Raw genomic sequence first — 23,928 nt, forward strand, 5'->3', positions numbered from 1 at the left:
CCCTGAGCTTACTAAAAAAAAAATTCCTATACCCTGAGAAAATTAATTTTATTAATTTTATTGTGCACTGCTGAGCAAGTACTACTTACCTGGAGTTTGAACAAGGATGGAATTTTAATAACTTTTCTGGATTGACTTTTTGTTGCAATGAAAATGTGCATCATATTGAATATTAACTGCTTCCTTCTGCAAACACAATACAATTTTGCAATGGCATGCAGCATAGGTAATGTGTGCTTTTTTCTTCTATAACTCTAGATAAATGTGTGAGAGTAATGCGGTAGAAACAAGGAGGTTATTTCACCTGGAGAATGCCTCTTGCTCACTGAAACAAAGTGTCTCAGTACCATGTTGACTATAAAACATAAAAAAAATGCCAAATAAGACTCTCTGGTCAAACCTCTGTTCTGTGCTGAGATCCTTCTGCGCTGCTGGACTTTGTCCCAGTTCTCCACTCTCTTTGCTACTTTTGTGCCACAGTGTCTGGCTATGGCAAGACAGGGAACATTTAAATATTGGGGACATGATGTTGCATAAAATACACTCTTCCCATACTTAAAAATCATGTCAACATCACCACACTGTGTTTATTCTTTGATATCCATGTGGATCTAGTGCAGCTTAACCTGTCCTAAAGAGCTCAAACAGTCCCATGGTGTCTTTGATACAAAATTTGTGGGCAATGAAAGAAGTAACTAAACTGTTGTGTATATACTGTACTGCTGTATTGGTATTAACACTCCTGTCTTTAGCTCTCAGGCAAAACAGAGATTAAAGATTTACTCATCTGCTTTTTAATAAGCAAAGCTAACTTCTGAACTTTTGATCACTGTGGCTCAGATCATTCTGAAGTTGTTGAAAGTAGAGATGTTGCTTATAAGATACCATATTTTGTAATATTTTGACTTGTGTCTCATGTCAAATAGGGTAGCCTTTAATTACTTCCTTAGTTGCTTTTTGTTTCTGTGTATCCTGTTACAAGTTTTTCTTCTGAAAGTGTTTTCTGGAGTCTATGGAGACAAGTAAGGGAAGGAGGAGCTAGGCTGACTTCCCAAGTAAAGATTTATTTTGGATACACAGTCATATGTATGAATGCCAAATATGTTTCTCATGACCTCTGTTTTCTGTATCAGTCTGAGGTACATGCTCTAGAACTGCAACAGGCAGAAGGTTTTACTCCTATATTCACATCTTTGTGGTGTTGGTGACAGGTTAGGAAATGGAGGATTCTTTCTGTACTATGTCTCTCCAGTTCTGACTTCTTAAAATTTAGGAAGCACATCTTTGGATCCTTGGTTATCTCCTTAATAATGCACCGTCAGAGGGAATTCTTGTATGGTATCTTATTTTCAGTGTGACACCATTGCAGGATTCATGTTTCTTGTCTCTTTGGACTCATTATCCTTCTCTGGGGAAGTAGGAAGTATGGTAAGTATAGAAAAGCATGATTTAAAAATGGTGCAGCTTAGCTGAAATCCAAAAGCAGGCATCTTCCTTTTGTGTTTTTGGCTAGACATGGATCTCTCCCTGCTGGTCTGTCCTTACTTGTTTCAGAAATTAGTCTAATTTCTTCCAGCCAACCTAAGGCAGTACAGATGAATAATTGATTTTGCATTTTCAGAGGTGGACTGGTTCCTCTTGTAACAGGACTGCCATTGTGAAACACCTTTGTAGTGCTTATTGTGCTGTGAAATCTGCTGGGTAAGACAGTGTGTGTCAAATCTGCTCATTGCTGTTTCCTCTCTTGTGCCTTGGTCAAGTTCAGTGAGTATAAATTATTAACACTGGCTCCAAAGCTGCCAGTAAGGTGTCACTCCCTTAACTGATCCTCGGAACAACTTCTGTAGTCCAGAGCATCCTACAAATAATCTTGACTCCTGCAGATGCAGTGACATTGCCAGTAAGTTTTTTGACATTTATTTTATTGCCTAGTAATAGCATTGCTGGGCCATGGAAGTGATGGTAACTTAGAAGTAAGTGAATGGGACCCCAGGGAGGAATCTGCCAACAATATACATTGCAAGGATGCTGCCACCCCTGTAGTTGATCTAGAGCTGGGCTCTGAAAGAGTGACCCCCAGTCCTCTCTGGTACAAAGGCAAGTTGAGTAGAGAATTGCACTATTTTGAAAGAAAGGCTGTACAGTACTAACACACGTGTGAAGAACTTGCAGCCTGCATTGCTGAAAGGATCTACTGTATTTGAACCCTCTTGACAGTTTTATGGAAAAGAGTTATCTTTTCCATAAAAATGTTATCAGGAATAAGACTGGCATGAGGTACAAGTATGTTTCAAGTGTTAGTTTATGCACTGGAAATTAATACACATTGCTAAGCTGTAGCTGAACTCAATGTGCTCCTGAAGGGCGAGACATTTCTTGGAGCGGTTTGATCTTCCTGCCCGTTATCTGCCCTCACTCCATTGGAGGGAACCTCAGGCAGGAGACTGGCTTAGTGGTTGGATAAGGGACTGCTACACCCCCTGAACAACCACAGGTCACTCTCACTGCATGTGTCTCTACTTTGGTGATTTAATTAAAATACTGAGATCCTTCTTTTCCTGCGCTCGTGATTTTTTTCACCTCCATTGATCTGTAGTTATTTTGGAGTTTTCGGAATTACTGCTGTCTTAGTTCATGCACATCGTTTTCTGGAGAATCATCTGTGTTACGGTTCTAATTGGTGAAGAATTTTTTTGTTAGTGTTGCTCTTAAAAGACAGGTTAATTCTCCAGCTTCTTTTAAGTTGCAAGATAGAAGCAGGGTTGAAGTATTTAGGAGGACTTCTGTTTCTCCTCTAAAATAACAGCTAAATACCTATAGGACTTCTCAAGAGCTTTTAAGATCTTTTCCATAGATGATTCTAGTCAAGGGAGTGATTCACTTATTTTCTGCATATTTCCTCACATTAGAATGAACACTTGTTTTGTGTGATCAAAACAAGGGGCTTCACATACCCGTATTTTGTGTGAAAGCAATATGAAATGGTTTTGAACTCTCAGCTTCTGAGTTTCTAAATTCTCTTCAGCATCTAATTATGAAATGGCAAGAAGATGTGGAAGATGAGAAATGTATCAATGTCTCCATAATAAAATGTATTTATATTACTATTTTGTTTGTTAACAGCACGACAAGCAAGCAAGAAGACAAAAATCTGCAATTTCCTAGAAAATATTGAATGCAAAAATTACTATTACAATTTTTTTACTTATAATAGCTAAGAAAAATACTGAGGTTTATATAGCTGTCCTAGCATTTCTCATATTCTTGTCTCTTTCATTACTTACTCTTCATCTCTTAATCTTTACATCGAGATTTATTTTTTAGAAGGAACAAAGAGATGCAGCTGATGTGTTCTTAAGAACTCTAGTGTGTTGGTGGATTTCTTGACTTGGTTGCTGCAGTCCTGCAGGCATTTCTTCTATGAAGTCTGTGTTTTGTTGGTGCCAGGGGTCCTTAGATGGTTGTTGTAATCCTAAGTATAATTCTTTATCTTACATATGTTTTAGCTGGTCTGTTCAGAAGTTTCCTGCAGGGTGTACAGTCAGAGCAGGTGGCAGTAAAAGAGAAAAGGGGAAAAGATTGAGTCTTTAATACTCAGAGGTTTATTCTTCAAATAAATAAGCAGTTCAGATTTATTTCTGTGGCTAGAAAATGACCCTTCTAGAGTCTTGTTTATTACCTAGGATTATTTACCTAGATGTGATCTCAGTCTTTTCTAAAAGCATTTCCATCCTTAAAACAAACCAAAAAAATCCCACCACAAAACCTTCACTCTCCAGGGTATTTGCAAAGGAGCAATACAGCATTATTTCTTTAGTGCATTGTAATGAAAACCATTGCTGAGCACTTAGCTGACAGCTTTGTTTTCTGCATGTTTTCAGTACAAACAGAGCCTCTATTTTATTTTTTAAGTATTTGGATGTTAGCAGTAGTTGTGGTCATGAAGCAGAGCTTGAAACTCAACATCAATAGTTCAGCTGCTTGTAATCTGCTGTGATAATATTTATTAAAGAGCGCTTTGTTAACATTTTCTAAGTGTATATATAACAAGAGATGGTAAAAAATAGCATATACTCTATTTTAAACAGCCTGGTGTGAAGGGAAACATCTGTTCCTGCTTAAGCTTCTTTCAACTTGTGTTCTTTTGACTAAGCCCTGTAAGAGTAGTGTTGATATATATCTTCCATGGACATTGCAAAACTATTTCCAGTACTCTCCCAGGAGCCTGGTTGTGCTTTTATAATCCTTTGCCCCCAGCAGCTTTCAGAGTCATCCCCTTGCCCAAGATAAAAATAGATATTATAAAGTATGTAGTTGATATTTTTAATGATCCTGCTTCTGTCTAGTGGGAAAAAATAACTTTTAAAATAACAATAAATATGATAATGTTTCGTACTGTGCTAAAATAAATTACCAGCAAATTGTTCAAATTGTAATTTTGGCTACGAGTAACAGATGGCTTGATGAAACAATGTGATTTTAAAGAAATGCTCTTTTGTTGATATAAAATAAGTATTCCCTGCAAATTAAATGTAAAGCCTGTAAGTTTGAAACTGAATTCCTACTTTTTAAAATACTTCTGTTGTCCTGAACCTTTTTTATTGGTTTGTTTTCACTGCTTGGAACAGAGGTGGACTAAAATCTCTCACATTGAATCACATTATCACTAGTTGCTAAAATGGTTTTTAGATACAACAATCAACCACATGTGTCTGTAAATCTTTATTTTCCCCTTGCTTGTGCTCATCAATTAGTGTAGGAGTTACTGACAAAAGATTCCTGCACGGAACATGGTCTGTGTTTTGAAAAATGCCAGTTCTCTAGAGCAAGAGCTTGGGACAGAATTTCCACAGACTTATTTTAAAAGTGTGTATCAAGTATTTGGGTTGAGTGAGCATTGCTGGCTGCTCTCTAGCAGTTTTTTCCCAAGTCTAAAACAAATTGTAGGGAATAAATCCTAAATTATGTGAATAATTTAATTTACATTTACTTTTTTTCAGATTTAGGGGAAGGGTGGGAGGATACAGGTATATTATGTGGCTTTTGGACAAGTACCACACTCACTGAATCTTCGTAGCATGTGGCCAGCAGTGTTCACTCTTTGCCTTCAGCAAAGGAGCAGGTGCTAAAATCAGATGATTTGAGAAGAATCAACACACCCAGGACCACAGAGGATGAGGCTGGTTTCCACACCTGTCATCTAATGAAATATGCTGAAAGGAGCAAGTGTACTTGCACGATGCTGCACTGCATGTTTAGCATGGTTATATTGTTCTCAGGAGTGAATATAATGCAAGCTGCAGAGGAATTTCAAGTTGTTAATCTCACCACTTTTTGGCTCAAGTAGCAGGAGACATACAGCTTACCGTAATTTAGTATCTCCTGCAGCACTGCCTTACGATCCCACCTTCTGTTTTACTCAGCACAGCAGTAAGTTGCAGTAGCTGCTTGCTTCAGTACATTTCTCCCTGTGTTGTTGGTAGCCTTCAGTTCCCTTCTGCAGAGGCTACTACCAAGGAACATGTTGTAAAACTGCAGAGCTTGCTTTCCTGCCCTGTTCAGTGCCTTGTTCTCTACCTTGTTCTAGTTCTTGTGCCTCTGCCAAAAATGCAATGAGGTCTTAAAATGGCAAGTCAATGGTTTGGGATTATGGTAGCATTTTCCAAGGCATCCCTCCAGTGTTTTATCCCTCATGGCCTATTTTGATGTAATTGACAGTGAAAATACTCGGTAATTTGAAAACTCGAATGCAGACTGGGATTTCACTTTCTAAAACCTACATTTATATTCACTTCTGTGTATATGAACATGAACTATCTATCTCAAACTCAAACTGAGTGAGTTTAAACTGGAAGATGTTAAAAATGCATGGGAAATACAGGCTTAAACAATGGAGCATCCTAGTCAGAAAGTTTGCATGGTTTGGAAATCTGCAAGGAGTGAAACAGTCCAGAGTAATAGAACAGAAAAACGATGAGCAGTTGATGCTTTGCTATTTGATTAGCAGAATTATCTTTTTTTTGTAATGTGTTTTTAGAGATGCAAAAATACCAAAGTTGCAAAAGTTTTGAGTTATATAGAAAGAACTAAATCCTCCTTTAGAACATTAGCTAAGCTTAGTTGGTTTTAAAATAAGCAGTAAACTCTTGATGACTGTTCCTGTCTTCTAAGGAAGGAGCATGTAAGACCTACGGAAAACATAAGAGGCAGACTAAAAGCCTGTCTTAATTTTAAACATCTGTTTCCAGAAATGAGCAGACTGGGAGGGGGGTGTACAGTATTTATGATGAAACATGTTCTACTAGATACTAAAGGAGGAGGACATAGTTGGAAGACTGTAGTCTTGAGCATACTTTTCCAGTTCCAACTCCTGGCATACAGTACATAGCGTTCTTCTCAAACCACAAGATTATGTTTTTTGCATGAAGATCCTTGGTGCTGTCTGTTCTCAAAGGAGATTTGTTTGAATCCTAAAACAAAGGTAGAGAAATGGACTGATCTGGTTTCTGGTGCACATTATGACACCTAATGCCTTTTACATTGTTCTTTTAAAAACAACAACTAAGTAAACAGACAGACAAGCATTTATTTTATTGACTAAGATAGTTCATACTTGGTTTAAATAGACAGCTCTAAGCAAAATTAACCAGCTTTTGTTTCCAAAGCCATATGTTTGGCCCTCAGTAGGATTAAGTAGCAGTCTTTCCCAAAGTTCACAGCAGAGCTAACTAAGTGCATCTGATCATCAAAAATCAGTTCCTTGCTCCTGGAAAATATTCTTTCTCTAAGAGCGTTTTTGCTATGTGTGCTCTTCATAAATTGTTTCTGGGTTTTACTAAATTCTTTCAGTAGCTTGTTATATAATGAACTATATAGCAAACTGCTAATGAAGTGTTCACTACTAGTGCCTAAGTTTTGAAGGTGTTTTTTCCCAGATCATCGGAAAGTGTAAGCCTTGAGACCATTTAGGACTGCTGTAAACTCAAGTGCCTTGATGACATTAGTAAAACTGCTTTTCCTTTGGACACATCCCAAAAATGTCCAGCTCCTGGCATTAAAGAGTTAAGAGAAATTCCTAGCACTTACTAAATAATTTGTTTGAAATTCTTATCTGAGAGAGATCCTCATTATTAAATTGCTGTGTGTTGTTTTGTATTTTTATTGATTTTGGTAGAATACTGCCCTGAGCTTGCTGGAAGTGTTTGATTTTCTGTGTGCCATCCCACTGGGATATGATCAGGATCTCCCTGTAAGCAGTTGCTGAAGCTGACAAAAGTGTATGAGTCTGTTCAGCATGGGATCTATATGCTTGATTTTCCAAATTTATAAGAGTACCATCATGCTCGCTGTCAGTAGGAGATTATTACAGAGCTGACAACGGAACAAGAAACACAGAGCACAATATGTGGGCTGTACAGTGGATTTGCCAAGTGTCTTTATTCAAAATAGATTTGAAAAGAGAACCTGTATGTGGCTGTTCAAAATGAGCTTTTGAATATGGGTTCTCACATGACTGTGAGAGCTATAGAGTAAAACAAGTACTTTCCAGAAAAGAGGATTTCATCATTCAGCCATGCTGTTGCCAGGTGTGGTTTTACAGATCTTTAATTTAGACTGTCAGCCATTTTCTAATTAAGGTAGGGAGCCTTCAAGAGAATCAGAAATATTTGAAAAGATGGGACATAAATTTGCTACATCAACGTAATATTTAGTGACACTGCTTTGTGCTGCTGATGGCTCCTTTTCTTCCAAATGCAGTATAAAAATAGCAGTCAGGCAGTTCTGAAATAAACAATAACATTTCACAAATGTTAAGAATGTTAACACAAGTACCCCAGCTAAAATTCAATTAAGGTAGTGACATCAGTGTTGGACACAGTGCTTGTTCCTATTCCTTCTGAAGTTCGTGGGAGATTTGGTATTTATTTCGCAGACAGCAAAGGCTAAATCTGTCATTTTTTCCCCCTTGGGGAAAATGCCTGGTTTCTAATCAAGCAAATTATAGGGATGACATTAAATTCTTTAACTGCCTTGGCCCTCTGTACACATGAAATTTCACCCCTTCTTCAAGCAGATTCTATTTTTAAACTGCCATAAATCCAATTTGATGCAAGCCAGTTGCAAATGTATTTGGATGTACCCACTTGGGGGTTTATCCAGATTGAAATAAATTAGTTAAGTTCTGCTTCTGTGGTTGAACAATAACGTCTTTTGTGATGGAGATCTGGTCTTGTATTTGTGGTTAATATCATCCAAGCAGTACTTTATGAGGCAATGGAAATGTTTCTGTTCCCATCTGGGGAAAAAAGCAAAGAATTTATTTTTTTAAAAAATTTTGTTGGCATTTCCCTTTTCAAAATTTCCCAAGATGTAAAGGGCAAGTATATAGTATATTTGAAGTATAAAAATTGTCGTCAAACCATTGAAATTAGTATTGATCACCTAATGTAAAGGCATTTTTAATCTAGATTTTTATTTGATGTGAAAAGTGGTAGAGATGTAGTTGTTGTTTTTATGTTTTTTCCTTTCATTTCATACAATGCATTTCCTTTCATACAATGCAGTGTGACACCGACTTTTGTTAGTGCTCTTTGTTAGTGCTCTAAACTGGCAGGTAAAGACAAGTAATTGTGTTATTTGTCTGATCTGGAATATGTCTTGGGTGATCCTGTCCAAGTAGCATCATGTTCTTCCCATTCACTTCAGCTTTACCCCTTCTTCCATACTTTGCCTTCTTACTGATTCCCAGCACTGCATCTGCTGAGATGTTTTCCCAAAAGGCTGTGACAGACATATCTGTCTGTGTGTACCAGCACAGGATTCCTCAAGAGGGTCCAAAACCTGCAGGTGGCTTGCAGAAACAGCCCTTCTGTCCTATTTATCTCCTGGGAACAGCCTCTCCAGTTACTGAGGTGTGGGTTTGGTTTTGTGGGGGGTTTTTTGTTTGTTTGTTTGTTTTGTTGGTTTGTTTGGTCAGTTGGGTTGGTTTTGCTTTTGTTTTTTTTTTGAAATTCATACATTCAGTCTTTGAAATACAGGAAACAGAAAATGTGGTTGTACTGGATGGCGTGATTCAGTATGGATGTGAAGGCAACTAAAATTTAGTAATATTTAAGCTCTCAGCAGGATCCTGAAAACCAAATTGTCCTTGTAGTTTGAATATGTTCAGCCTTTATACTTTCTGATGAGAGCTGTCTTATTCGTGGTTTTGTGAAACGTTGAAAGGAGCTGTGTCTGCTGATGCATCACTTTTCTGTTCTGCAGCTTGCATCACACTTTTGATGTAGCATTTCCTGCTACATTGGCTTTATTGAGAATAATGAGATGCTTGGTTTTGCCATATGTCATTGGGAAAATTTGAAATACATGTTTAAATAAGATTTTGTGTTCTGTAGTGTACAGTATTAACTTTTTTGGGAAAAGTCCTTGAAGATACAAACTCTTTTTTCCAATCTTCTTGCTAAGCTGTTCGACCAATACAGGTAAGACTGTAATTTGGTTCTCAGTTCCTCACATTTCTCTTTTGAGAACAAGAGCCTCAGAAGAAACACCTCAGCTTCAGGTACTCCTTAGAACAAACACAATTTTTTTGAGTAAGCCAAGACTGTAAAACATGGCTACAGTATCTGTGAAAGCTGTTCCCTCTCATCCATATCACAGCGTGGGAGTCTGATGGAGATTGACAAGCAGTATTTATTGACCAGGACCAGTAATATTACCAAATATGTACTGTCCTCAAACTCTCTAACAGTTGCATACTAGTTAGATTTCTATAATTAGCTGCCCTGCAACCTACTAAACAAATGTAGTGTTGTGTCTGTACGTGAGTGATAAGAGATGAAATGAATTTGTAACTCTATCACTAACGATATAAAAAAGTGTTAATCCAGTTACAATGGAGAATCTGGACCATTGAGCACATTATGAATGCATCTGTCACTGATACTCACTTAAACTTTCCTGAGCAAGGTAAAGGCTAACTTTCTTTGTAGGCAGATACCCTTTTGGCCAGGATACTGCTAGTGGTATTTCTATTGTCCTGTTTAGCAATGAGGTTCACTTAAGTCAGCATCCCACATTTCCCAGGCTAAACACCTATGAAGACCATTGTCTTGTTTCCTGGAGGCCTCTGTTTAAATTCCTGTGATCATGAAATGAAGAGGTAATTTAACATGGAAAATATAATAGTGGTTTGAAGGAGGAAGTTCTTGTTGATCAGGCATCATCTGTAGGTTTGTTTGTTCGGAGCAGTAACACGTTACCAGGAAATAAATGATTCATTAAAAAAAACCAACCCAAAAAAAAAGCGTGTAGAGAAGATGCAGAAATCAGCTTCCTCTTGAATTTAAAAAAGATACAAAATTCTTCCTATTTACTTGCTACTGAAAAAAGTCCCGCTAAACTTTTTTTCCTAAGTTCATGTAACTTGAGCATAGGTGAATAATTAAGGCACTTCAACTCTTTGGAATTTTATGTTACGCAGACAAAGTGAAATTATTTCTTCATTCTCAAGGCTTTTATTTTTTAAAGATTTATGAGTATTTAGACTTTGCATTATGTGAAGAGTATACATTAAATGGAAACCATTTTGGTGAGTGATTTTGATAAAAGAAGCAGTAGACATTCATATGTTTTCACAGAAGTCTGTCTCGCACTCTCATTTCTCCTGGGTTTGAGGAGGGTGAGGCTGAGGACTCCTTAGTGCTGAGTCTGCCTAAAAGGGATTTCTCTTTCTGCTTCATCTCAAACCTTCGTTAGCTAATGCTGGCTTTATCTAATTGTCATGACTACTAGCCCAGTGCTTTTCTTCTTAGGATATTTTGTGATCTGATTCCTTCATTTTCCTCCTTTACCTGAAGTGTAAAGGATTAATGATAGAGCCTTTTAGTTTCCTTTTTCTTCTTCTTGGCTCATGTCACAATGCCTTTTTCTATTCTGAGTTCTGTATCTTCCCAAAAGTGATGTATTAAAATAGCTTCGCTTTTATGCACTCATTATGTGAAAGTTTGCTGTTTGTGTTTCAATCCAAAATAGGACAAGTAACAACTGTTATTATAGAATTAGTAAGCTTTTCCTTGCATAAATGTCATAATCACACACCTAATACAGCAGAAGATATAATAAAAAGTCTCAGATTTCTTAAGATCAATACAAAAATATTTTTGTAAGAAGTACCACTTCTAGTATTTTATAATAAATAAGCTTTTCAAACAGATTTTCTCATGAAGTAATATGTAGGCGTTTTCTCTTTTTTCCATTTTTTTCTTTCTTTTCCCCCCTCCATTTTCACATTATTTCAGATGGTTTAGGCAACTTTTCATGCTGCTTTTTCAGAATGTACCTTTCATATAAATGCAACATGACAATTTCTAGTGGTAGTGGACAAAAGTAGCAAAATGACATGCTCGCTGCCTTGAAGGGTGTTATTTTCTGTGTTTCTATTTAGCTAAGACAGGTTGACAGTTAAAAATCTAATCTTCTTCAATTTGTAGATTCAAGATGCTGCAAGTCAAGGCTTGAAATTTGTTGGAATTATACCTCAGTACCATTCCCAAAAGAACTGTCTTGTCAGCGCCTCCCTGACACCTGCCAGTAACAACTCTGTGCAATCAAGAGATAATAAAAATGTTTCAAATTACCCCGAGGATCATGCTTCACCTGATGGCGAGAAAATAGACAGCACTGATGGATGCAGTACTCCAGCACAGAGTGAGCAAAGTGCTGACCAATGTGCCACATCCAGAGAGGGCTGTAGAGGTGAAGGACAGACTGCTGAAGAGCTGAATTCCAAGTCTGTGAAGGGAAGTGAGGAACAGTCTCAACATGAGAACCCGAGTGTGAGAGAAGCAGCAGACAAGACGAATGGACTTGCAGAGAATGAAACACCAGCACGATGTTTAAAACCACTTACTGGCAGTAAGTACTGCGGTGACCTCTCGTACATAAAAGCCGAGTTAAAATTGCCTCAGTTACCTTCCCAGCTCCTTTGGGGGGTGGGGGCGCAGCAGGGACATTACCACTGAGATAGTGAAGAAAAGATGCCCCAAATGAGCCACTTAACCTGATTTCAGCATGGTTACAGTTCACATCAACTAAGCATGAGTCAGATGGCAAAGGAAGAGATGATATAAGCAGGTGCAGCTTTGTTATGGCCCATATGTATGCCTGAGTGTAAAGACTTATTTTTGTCTACTGTTCAGCTGAATTGGTTCATTTCTGTATTTGTTGCCATACCCTGAGAGCTTTTGATCTTTGTATCCTTTTTGTCTGTTTGAATAAAAAGCCCTGCTAATCTGCCTGACAAGCTTTTGCAGCCATAGAAGGAATAATTCACAAAGCCTTATCACAGTTAGCCCCTTTGTAGCAGGTGAACAGATAGCTGGAATTAAACCACCTCAGAAACAGCAGAAATATATGTGATCTGGACTCTGAAGTCTCCTAGTATACTACAGTCAGTCTGGGGGTCTGTGCTACAGTCAGAATTGTAATTACTGGAAAACAGCAGTTATTTTTGTTAATGACCCATGTTTGCTAATTCATAACAAAATCTTGGTAATGGGGCTCATAATAATTTGCCTTCCACTTCCCTTTTTTTTTCTCTCTCTTTTTTTTTTAAATATTTTTAGCCATATGCTAGTTTTATTTCTTTCATTTCTTTGACATATTTTTCCTCAAGTGGGCTTTCCACTTTTTAAATGTCATTTTATGCCATCAGAGACCACAAGTCAAAGCTGAAATCTCAAAATACCCTCCTTAAGGTGTTGCTCAAAGGTTACTTCTGTAGCAGGAACTGTATTTTAAAATAGGATGTAGACCAGAAAAATTTAGAAAATTAAAAGGAAAAGTATTCCTGCTGTGTTTCCAGTTTAAGCCTCAAAATACATTTATTTTCTATGTTTGTTTAAAATCAAGAAAACCATGTTTACACTCATTTCTCTTACTGCTTTCCTTCATTTCCTTACAGGCTACAAATCTATGCAGGGGGAATGTAGGTGGAATTTCTAAAGCTGGTACTGTCCTTGACTTTAATTTATCCCTATTCTCTACGGCTTTACATAGATTCAGTCAAAATTCCCATTGGGAATTTTGTATATAGGATCAAGAATGACTTTGCATTGTACTCCTTGGATTATTATCTTGGTTTCCGTTGCAGTTTGGTGTAATTAGCGTTTGGATCCAATTTGGATCACAGTCTAGCAATGTTCCAACACACTGCCTTCAGTTCTTGTTGGGCAAGGGGGCACCCAGATTGGGTCAAAGCATGGCTGTTGTTTGAACAATCTCTTCTGCTCTACAGCCTTAAAGATGGCTTGCACAACACTAGAATTTTACACGTAAAACCTCTATTAGTTTTATAGTTACAAATTAGTTACCTGCAAGTCTAACCAGATCAGTTCTTTCTCTTTTTATATACGCTATCTTTGAGAGAGTTAACTTAGCAAGTTTAATCATCTCTTTGATGCTATTCCTCTCCATACTGAACATTGAAATTCTTTGCTTCAAGTAACCGTGTTCTTAATATTTCTGCATAATGTGAAGCTGATCACCTTTAGTCTTCCCAGCTTTTGTCTGTAACATCCTAGAATTGCTGCTAATTTCCCAGAAAAGAGGGTTTATTTTAAAAATTTATTTAGTTTCCTCAGTTATCTTTCTTTGAGCACTTTTTGACTTTATATTTCATGCATTTTTTTAATTGCTGAGTTATGCAAATACTTTCCAAGGCTGCAGGTCTGAGAAGGCAGTTTTATTTGATAGCTCATCTAAAGTAGAGATTTTTCAAATCCTGTACAACACTGCTGACTTCTTTATTACTCTTGAATGAATTTTTGTTATTACAGCACTCCCTTTTCCTCCCATGGAAAATGTATTTCAGTTTTTGGCACCAGTTCTCCATCCTTCCTTGGGAGTGTGAAGATTGAAAGCATCAGGTGGTTGGTTTTTTTTTCCTTACATATTCCATACGAAGTTACCACTCTTGAACTTGTTCTCCCCTACAGAAAGCTTCAGGAAAAAAATTATTATTCCTTACTCTTTGTGGGATCTCAAATGTGCTCTTTATTTTAGGTTTTATACTATTCAAGTTTTATTTTTATGCTTCTTCACTTGATTCCTGAATGTTTTGTAGTGCTCATTCACTTCCCCCCTTTTTAAAAGGCTTTTCAAAGCAATGCTGAAAAAAACAAGGCACAGATATTCCAATGGTATGTCCAAAAGTGCTGTGTTACTTAAAACCCAGACTGAAGGATGTCTTCGGCCATGCTTGAGGAGTCAGGGTCACTGGTGAAATCTGTTGTCAGTAGTGACTTGGGTTAGACAACACCTTCCAGATCTGAGCAATCTGTTCCAGGGCCTCACCACCCTTGCCGTGAAGAATTTCTCCCTAATACCTAATCTAACCCTGCCCTCTTTCAGTCTGAAGCCATCACCCCATGTCCTATCACTATGTGCCCTGGTAAAAAATCTCTCTCCATCTCTCTTGTAGGCTCCCTTCAGGTACTGGAAGGTTGCTCTGGGGTCTTTCCAGGCTGAACTGATGCCTTAGGTTTTAACTTTTATACTTTTCAAATCCTGTACTGCCTAGTGTGTAACTCTGAAGTTTCTTGTAGCCTGTTAGCTGCTGTTCTCTCATGCTAGTTAGACATAACAAGCTTCTTCAAGCTTGCTCTCCAAGGACACCCAGATTGCCCTAGGCCCAAAATGTGTAAACTAAGAGGAGGGCAAACTTGGGGTAGTTACGTCATTAACTGAAGTTTTAATTGGAGAATTAACTCTGATATGCAAATGAACCAGACTTACAAAAGTGTGAAAAACCCGTGACCTGGGATCCATCTTGGGTGTAGCCTTTGGCCTGCTCTGGGTGTACCTTTGAAAGCCTTTCAAATAAATACCTACCTTTATTCCCTTATTCTTGTCTAGTCTCTGTTTTTGGGTGGCCACTTGAGGTATCAGAACAGCCCAAATTTTCGCAGCCTTTCCTCATAGAAGAAGTGCCTCATTCCTCTAATCATCCTCGTGGCCTCCTCTGGACACATTGCAAGCGTCCTTCCTGTGCTGGGAGCCCAGACCTGGATGCAATGTTCCAGGTGGGGTCTCACCAGAGAGGAGCAGAGGGGCAGAATCCCCTCCCTTGCCCTGCTGGCCACGCTGCTTTGGATGCGGCCCAGGATATGACTGGATCTCAGGGCTGTGAACAGACATAGCTGGGTCATGTCCAGCTTCTCAGATCAGTGTCTTAATATGCACCAGAAAGATCTCTGTTTTCAACAAAACACTGTTCTGGGGGTCAGAAACAAAATGATGAGAGAAGCTCTGTGAGTGCTTTTCTGAGCTAGGATTTCATTCTTTCTAAACAAGTGGTAAACAGCAAGAGGATTCACATTAATGTTTATTCCTTTCTACTCTATTTGAAATATAGTTCATGTCTGAGATCATTAGGTCTCTTTTCATGTTGGTTATGGGCTTCCAGCTCTTCTCTTCAAGTGCTGCCAGCCTGTTTCTGAGCATCTCCCTTCTGATATCTTTTTCAATTTACACACTGCTTCTTGCTCAGTGACGTTTGTTAGAGAGCAATCTTAACATTTTTCTTTACTTTTGCTTGAAGTTAGAATATAATAGCTTGGAAACCAGAGGAGCTTATTGAGTGAAGCAATTTCATATAATGTCTTTGCCTTTCATATTAATATATTTGGGGAGAATTTTTGCATTTGGAAGTCAATAGAAATTCTACCTTTGATTTCCATGTCCATTAAGAAGTAAAATGATAATGTCCAAAGTTTTTTTATTGGTTATTTTAATTATGGATATACCCTTCTGAGAAGGATATCTGCTTTTAAAGTTAATTCCAGTTTAGGGCTGTGAAAGCTCAGCTTTGCTGTCAGCAATGACTTTTTTGCCCGTAGTAACTGCTCATAAAATATACTGGAGAAGACACGGAAAAGGGTCTAGTTCTAATTTTTAAGACCCTTCACAATTCCATTTTTAAAATTCATTTGCTGTTGTGTTAATGTCTCACACTGGCTCAGATCCAGAGTAAATCAACAAAGCTCCCATAGTCTCTATATGAATGATTCATTGCATTTTCTTGAGATGAGACTGCTATTGGCTTGTTCCATGCTTTTGTGTTATCAAAACCAAGTTATTTAATACTTTAATGGCCATGATCTACAGAATGCAATTCCTTCTAAATTTGCAGTAAGATTTCATATTTGAACAGATGATTCCCATAGGGGAATGTTGCATTAGTACTCATGTATTACTGTCTTTAAATGTTTCATTATCAACAGTGAATCCATTCTGAGTGAGAAATATTTTAACAGCAAACAAAATACTGTATTGGGTCTTGAGAGAGTCCTGCTGTGTTGGATGCTGTAGAAATGCATTAAGGGGATAAACACATCCCAAACAATTTTTTGCAGTTGCACAGTGTAATTAGGCAAGGACAAACAGTGGGTTATACATTGTTTTAGGTGAAATTTTATTGATATGGTTGTTGCATTATTCCATTTTTTACTCTTTGGTAGAAGCAGAGATCTTCGTTCTCTTCAACAAGCCCAAAACCCCACAAAAATGCAGCCAGTATTATACAGTGACTATCCCTATGAGGATCTCCAGGAATGGGCAGACTGTCAACAGCTTAGAAGCAAATTGGCTGGAGCACATGACAGATCACTTCAGGAAAGGAGGCTCATTGGTAAACGCCATCTTCAGCCTTGGAATGGTAAATGGTATGGAAATTACAGAAAGCATTATGCTGTGATTATTTTCCTTTCTCCTCTAATAGAGGTCATTATCTTTGAAGAGAAGACATTTGGGAGGTGTTTTAATGTAGGCTTGGGGCAGATTTGTATTAGATCAGCCTCTTTCAGTGAAATGGAATGAACGTACAGAAAATATTTTGGCATTTGAATAAGGAAAACAAATCATGTATTGTATTTTATAAACATACTAGAGATGATTTTGTAATTGCAGAAATATACAGAGTTAATAAGCAGTATGAAGTCAAGTGAATTAAACTAATAAGACTGCAAAGCAGATGACATAAATAGAAGGGTGACTTAGCTGTCCAGCTACACACTGCATCTGGCTCTGATTGCAGGTCAGTGCAAGGACTCGAGTGTTACCTGGCCCACAAGACATCAGTTACTTCCAGTTCTTGCAGAGACCCTTTCCACCTGGATGGCACACTGTTTTACAAAATTGTCTTCTATTTTTGTTTCATCTTAGCTAGAGTGATGGATAAATTTTGGTCTTAATTCAAGAAGATTAGAAGTCCTAGATTTTTGCATGCTGTGGAAGAGTGGCACTGGGTCCAGCTTAGTACTGTAGCCAGTCTGTACTACACTCGTGGCCACCATGGCTTTGAGGGCAAGCCTGCTGTACAGAGAAGGACTTTGGTGCATAGATCCAAGAGACGTAACCAAGGAGCCAGGAGAACAATTGAAGGGAATAAAAATGTTGAAGTTGCAGCTGGATTAATTTTACTGGAAAATTAGGTGACTGGTATACTTCGTGGTTAAAGTGCTTATGGCTGAATCTTTCACCTAATTTTGGTTTGGTTTGCATTTTTCAAAAGGAATGTGGTAACCCAGAGATTGCACATTGCTACTAAGATTAGGTGGTTTACGCCTCAAAATTATAGGGGAGCTGCTTCCAGAGCATCTTCTTACTATTGTTCTGAATTCCAGAACCCAGGATAAAACACAGGAATATGACTCAGTTCTGGTAAAAGTCAATCAGGAAATTAACAGGCAATCCTAATTTCTTATTTTACAAACAAGTAGCAAAAAAAAGGAAGGTCTAAAGTTCAGCTGGTGGAATGCTTTCACACAGCTTCCTGGAAGGCCTTGTAATTGCTAGTTAACTTGCTTAAAAACAAATGGTCATTTACTTTATGTATATAAATTGCACAGAGGCAAACCTAATTGGCTCTATCAGGCTCAGTTATCAGACTCAGTGGGTTTTTTAAAAATAAAATCTGCTTGTCAGTTCACTCTAAAATGTTTTAAACACAACATTTTTCCGTTATTTAAACTTTTAGAGTTCATTTACACAACAGAGCCCTGTGGGAGGTTCATGTACTTGGATACCAGAGGGAGGAGTGCTGGATAACTGTCTGTGGACATAAAGTAGGCTTGAATGATGGCAATAAAGTTTCAACACAAACAGGACTACAAATTGTGTAAAAGTGGACAGATTCAGGATTAAGTTAGATTAGTGATTGAAGATGAATGATTAATAAACATTTTTATTATCATTTTATGGTTACAGGAAGAACAGGTTTTGAAATCAAAAAGCTGAAACAAGGTTTCTAAAAGTGTATTATGCTATGAGAAGAATGTTTACTAATAATATCTGTAAGTTGCTATCAATTGCAGTTAAATGTTTTATCATTTAAATGCTAAATTTTTGCTATGCTGCAGAGAAATGGAACGGCTTTTTCACTGACATGCCAGTTAGCATCAAACAACACAGGGTAGGGACAAGAGAAGAATTAGGAGTCTGGGGGCTTCTCAGCTCATTACTTTTTCCTAGACTTCTATGGCAGCCTATCCAGCTCTTCATAGCTGGTCTTATTCACTGATTAATCCTCTTCCAAAATAAGGTAGTATCAGCATACTTTCTTTAATTGACTATATCACATTTCTTTGTTCTGAGGGCTGGTTTTCTTTCTGGCTTAAAGTATGAATTCATTATTTTGCTTATTAGACTTAAAAACAGGGTTATTATCTTCTTCTTTTCCCCCTTGTCCTTGGAATACCCAATGAAGTGAAGATTTCCAGATTGTCAGTAGTCATAAATCTGTTTCTTCCTTCTGCTAACAGTTTAATAATTAGTCTTTAAAGGAGTTTTAAAGTTCACTGGTAACAATTGTTTCTTTTTGGTTATTGTACCAGATAATTATAAACAGAAATATAACACAATTGCAGATCACAATATGTAAACCGTGCAGAGTTACACCATATATTAAATTATTCAGATTTTGCAGTCTGCTTGGTCCTTGAATGTTCTCATGTTGGCAGGTAAGAGTTATTTATTTAAATTTGCACTTAAATTATTTGTTGGTGTTTTTCATCCAGCTCATGTAATTGATAATTTTGCCTGTAGTCCCAGGTGTAAACTGATCCTGCCTAGTGATCTAAAGTGACCATAGGAATTCACCCTTGCCCCCTTCTAGTGAGAATGGGGACTATAGCAGCAAGCTGCAGATTAATACCAAATGGAAAGGAAGTAACAGGTGGGGTCTCCTTCTTTCCTGTAACAGCAAGTCTCCAATCAGCAGTGTGAGAAGGCAGAAGAGTCAAACCTCTTCAAGGTTATATTTTGATGCCTTAACAGAGTAACCACAAGCCTGTTCATCTTCAGTTGTTCTGAACTGCAGCCCTTTAAGTGCCTGGCATTTTTGTATTTGTTCTACCATTCTGTCTGTGAATTTTCTGCCTTTCAAACGTAGAAAAAGCCAGCCAACCAGCCAGAAAACATTGACAGTACTTAAACACAAAGCAAATGAAACAAAATGTGGGCTGCTTGGAAGAAGAAAGTAGTCAGGTTTTTTAAGAGAATCTGATTGATTGTCTCTGTCATCTGCCTCCGACAGAGATGAGCCGGCGATGCCTTTGACCGATTATTGTCACCTTAGCCACTGAAGTACTGGGATTTCTACCATTCATATGGAATTATTTTCTCTGTGTGTACTGAAGGTGAAAAGATTCAGAAGGGGGGAGGAATGCAAATACATAGCAAAGGCAGACATTCAGGTTACGTGCCGTATAAAGCCATAGAGAGCTAGTTTTTCTTCATTGAGAGCAACAGCAGCCTAAAGGTTAGTTTTTCTAGATAAGGAGAAATTGTAGTTCAAAGACAACAAGGGGAAAATTGTTGCCTGCTAAGACAGCTGTCATGGTAAAGTAAGTAATCTTTTCCCATATACCTCCTGTAGATCAGAAGCAAGAACATCAAAATAGGTTTTTGTCAATTGAGCTACATCAAATATTTATACAACCCAGTGAAAATGGCTTTTTCTGCACAGTAGGATACCTTAATAAAAGATGCAGTGGTAATGGAACATTTTCAGAGGAAGGACATTGGTTGTAACCTCTACTTTTGGAGCCTTTTCTTTAAGAAAGTGAAGTTCAAGAGTAGAGATTAGGAAATGATACTACAAACAGCAAAGTCAAAATGTTTTGTTTTATTGGCATTTCTTACTGCCCTATTGCAAATGGATGAATGTTTGGAATTTCTAAGGAACTTTTAAACTTAGGCTATGTTCCATGAGCTGAATCTTGTTAAACAAGAGATTACCAAGAGAGAATACAACTGCCTGAGAATCAGGAAATACTTTACATGAGAAACAGTGAAAACTGGAAAGACCAACTCACCATCTAAAGCTTTAGATGACTGATATTTATAGACAGGTTAAGTGACATCCAGCTGAATAAATGTATCTGTAAAATCTGCTCTGCAGGAATCTGTGTATGAGTTGTCACCCCAAAGTGCCAATATAATCAATGGAAATCTAGGCCTGGACCGATACAGTCAGTAGGATTTGTGTTATGATCCACCTCATCCAATGTCAGGATATACAAAGAGATTAGATACACCTAGATAAGACTGAGGTACTTGGTGCTTCCTTTGCCTTAGTCTTCACAGACACAGGCAAAGGTTGCACCCATCTTTGAAAAAACAGCCTTAAGGACAAACCAGGGACCCACGAAGTGGTCTGCCTCACTTCATTTCTGGCTGGATCACTGGGTAGGTCCTCTTGGAACACATGTCCGGACGCACAAAGGAGAGGACAGTGATTGGGGACATCTAGCATAGGTTTAACAAGAGTAAAGCATACTTGAAACTGATTATCCTCTGTGATAAAATGATGATTTGTGTGTGAAGAGAAAGCAGTAGGTGTCATTTTGGGTAAATTCATCAGGGGAGTTCAACAGTAGCTCCCACAATATTTTTGTATCCAAGCTAGGACCACGCAGCCTAGATGGGTAAAAGTCTGGTTACATGGCTAGACTCAGAGGGTCGTGGTTAACAGGTCGCACTTTACCTGGAGTAACAAGTGGAGTACCACAGAGATCTATCCTGAGGCCTGTTGTGTTTAACAATTTTGTCAGTGATGCACAGGAGGCAATGAGGCTTGCTTTTGTCCAGTTTGTGGATGACCCCATACTCAGGAGACTGAGCTGATGTGCCTCAGAACTGGGCTGCTGTCCAGAGGAACCTGGGCAGGCTGGAAGACATGCCAGCAGGAGCTGTTTGAAATTCCATGAGGACGAATGTCCTGCCTCTGGGAAGGGAGAGGCCTTTTCAGTAATCCAGGGTGGGGACAGCCTGGCTGGGTAGCACCTCTGTTGAAAGATCCAGGGCAATGTTACTAGGCAGCAAGCTGAAGATGAACCAGCACTTGAGGGAGTTAGTTCAGCCTGGAGAAAGGACAGCATTGGGGGACCTAACAGTGCCTATGAGAAGACTATAAAAAAGGTGGATCCAGGCCCTTGATTGTGGTGTGTGATAGGAGGATTGGAAAAAATATACATGCATTGAAATAAGAGAGGTCCTCTTTGGATATAAAAAAGCATGTTCTCATCATGAAAACAGTCACTCTCTGGAAGAGGCTGCCTAGGAAGTTGTGCTGTATTCGTTCTTGGAGATTTTGAAGATGCAACTAGATAAAGCCACAAGCAGTCTGGTCTGCAGTTGTATTGAAACTGCTTTGAGCAGGTGGTTGGACTGGAGACCTCCTGAGGTTCCCATCCAGCTGAATTATTCTATGATTCCATGAAACTGTTAGATCATGTGCATCTCACCTAGTGGGCCAGCTCTAGAACATGTGGCTGTTGACTTAAGTTGCTCTTAGATGTAGAGCCCCTGTGTGGTAAAGGTACTGCAGATAGACTCAGTGCATCTGTCGATCTCCTTGCCCTTCCACACCTCTGTGTAAGAGTTTACCTGAAATTCCTGCTGATCCTGAGAGCATAGCATGGGTTGTGTGTGCCTTTTCTTCAAAACACGACCCTGCAAGCTTTCTTTCTGCGGCTTTCTCCTCTCCCCCATTATTCTCAGCATCCCAAATGCTTCACATGCAGAGGAAGTAATGATCCAATTATTCTTTCCTGTGCCTCCCCTTTTTCTCTGGAAGAGTAGTACATGACCTGTAAAAAGTAAAATGTGTGGGCAAGGTGTGAGATGTGAGAATTGGCAGGTCTGCATTCATGGCATGAATGCTTAAAGCACTGTGGCATGACAGGTAGAGAGGAGGTCGCTTCTGGTTGAGAGGGAAATCTCAGTGACTGTCATCAGCCAGTTTCTGTAGAGTTTTTCACCAGCATCACTCTGTTGAACAGACACCGTTCTTTACATTTGCAGCTGCCTTTCTCTCTCCATTTTCCCCTTCAGTTTTCTCATTTTCCCTGTGTTTCTTTCCTAGCAAAAAAACCCATTAAAAAATCAATGGATTGTATGATTGATAGAGGTAGCCTTCAATAGTAATCATTGTATATCCAACAAGGAAGCAAAGTCTTAGAATCATTTAGGTTGGAAAAGACCTTTAGGATCATGAGTCCAACCATAAACTCAGCACTGCCAAGTGAAGTTTCTGCTGCCTGTAGCTATTGGTTTCTAAAACATTGCATATGTGCCATCATATTCACATATGTGGAAGCTGTGAATTGCATGAGTGGAATGTGCAGCAGAATGAAACATAAAGGATGATTTACGCGTGAGTGTAAACACACGCCTGCTGATTGTGTTTTGATTGCTTATTAATTAGCTGGCAAACACGGGGCGGGGGGAGAGCTCAAGCTGCAGTTGTGCCAACGGTGTGACACTGAATTTCATTAAGGGAATTCACAATACAGGAGCAGTGCACTGGTGCTGTATAAAGCTGCTCTGGTGAGATCTGGATGTCTGTGTCTAGTAGGGATCTGCTTTCAGTCTTAGGTGCTGTCCTGTCATCCCTCCTTTGGAAAATTAAAGGGGTATTTGTACATTAGGCATCCTGAAATAGATTTGGATATGGGTTTGGGTGTTGGAATGTGATATTTTACAGAAGTTGAGCTGGTTCCCCCTTTGTAGTGTAAGGTCTAACAAAGTGCTGTTTTTGAATGAAATCCAGTAATTAAATCTTGTACCCTTTGGAATGTGACAAGCTTTCTCTCCCTGTGTTTTCAAACCTGTAACCCAGCTACTTAGTGATCTGGCCTGTTATTTCGCAACAAAAATGTCTGTTCTTCTCACTTGGATGAGAAATCTGTCTGGATGACAGGAGTTACTGCTTTGTAGTCCAGCTCATCCACCTTGGAGCAATGTGTAATCCTGGCTTGCTGTAGTGGTGAGGAGTCTTCGTCTCTCTTTATTTTAAATAGAGTTGCAGGAAACCTGCCTGTGGAAACAGTGTGAAAGTAGACAGAGTCATCTTCTTGTTCTTTCAGTCTCCCAACAGAATCTCAAGAACAATCCCTAGTAAGTGGTTTACCACTTCTTTCCTTCACACAAGTGAACAGAAAAAAACCTGTGTTAGTTTAGAGACAAGTACTTGCATCTTCTCACTTGCAACTTAATGACTGGACTGCAACAGCAGCAAAAGAGGGACTGTGCAAATGGAAACAGAGGGGTTGTGCACTGACACCTGCAGCAACAGTCTAGCTGCAGTGTGTGTGTATGTGTGTGTAAACATAAGCCTCCAAATGTCAGAGTCTGGTCTGTTGTGGGCATTGCCTGCAACAAATTCTTTATTTCCAGATAATAAATTGAATTTAGATCATATAATGACATTGGGAGATGTTGACTGAGCTTGTGTCTGCAAGAGGTAAAAAGCCTCTTAATCCTCTTCACTGCCTCCTTTGTGAAAATTGTTTCTGAGTTTGATATATGTTTTCCCTTGGAGGCAGCGATTCCTTCCTGCTGGCATTTCTTGACCTCGTAACATCC

The 23,928-nt window shown here is 38.6% G+C and overlaps 1 protein-coding gene across 1 annotated transcript in view; it reads left to right on the forward strand.

Moving 5' to 3' along the window:
- The window catches only part of RFTN1 (raftlin, lipid raft linker 1), a 96,977-nt gene that overhangs the window by 53,371 nt on the left and 19,678 nt on the right, over positions 1-23,928 (forward strand). The window contains exons 5-6 of the mRNA XM_039548519.1: positions 11,493-11,916; positions 16,521-16,724. Coding sequence (XP_039404453.1) covers positions 11,493-11,916; positions 16,521-16,724 — 628 coding nt within the window. The remainder of the gene's footprint in view (positions 1-11,492; positions 11,917-16,520; positions 16,725-23,928) is intronic.

The sequence above is a fragment of the Corvus cornix genome, chromosome 2 (assembly GCF_000738735.6).
Source record: "Corvus cornix cornix isolate S_Up_H32 chromosome 2, ASM73873v5, whole genome shotgun sequence".
In the NCBI taxonomy this organism is placed as follows: Eukaryota; Metazoa; Chordata; class Aves; order Passeriformes; family Corvidae; genus Corvus; species Corvus cornix.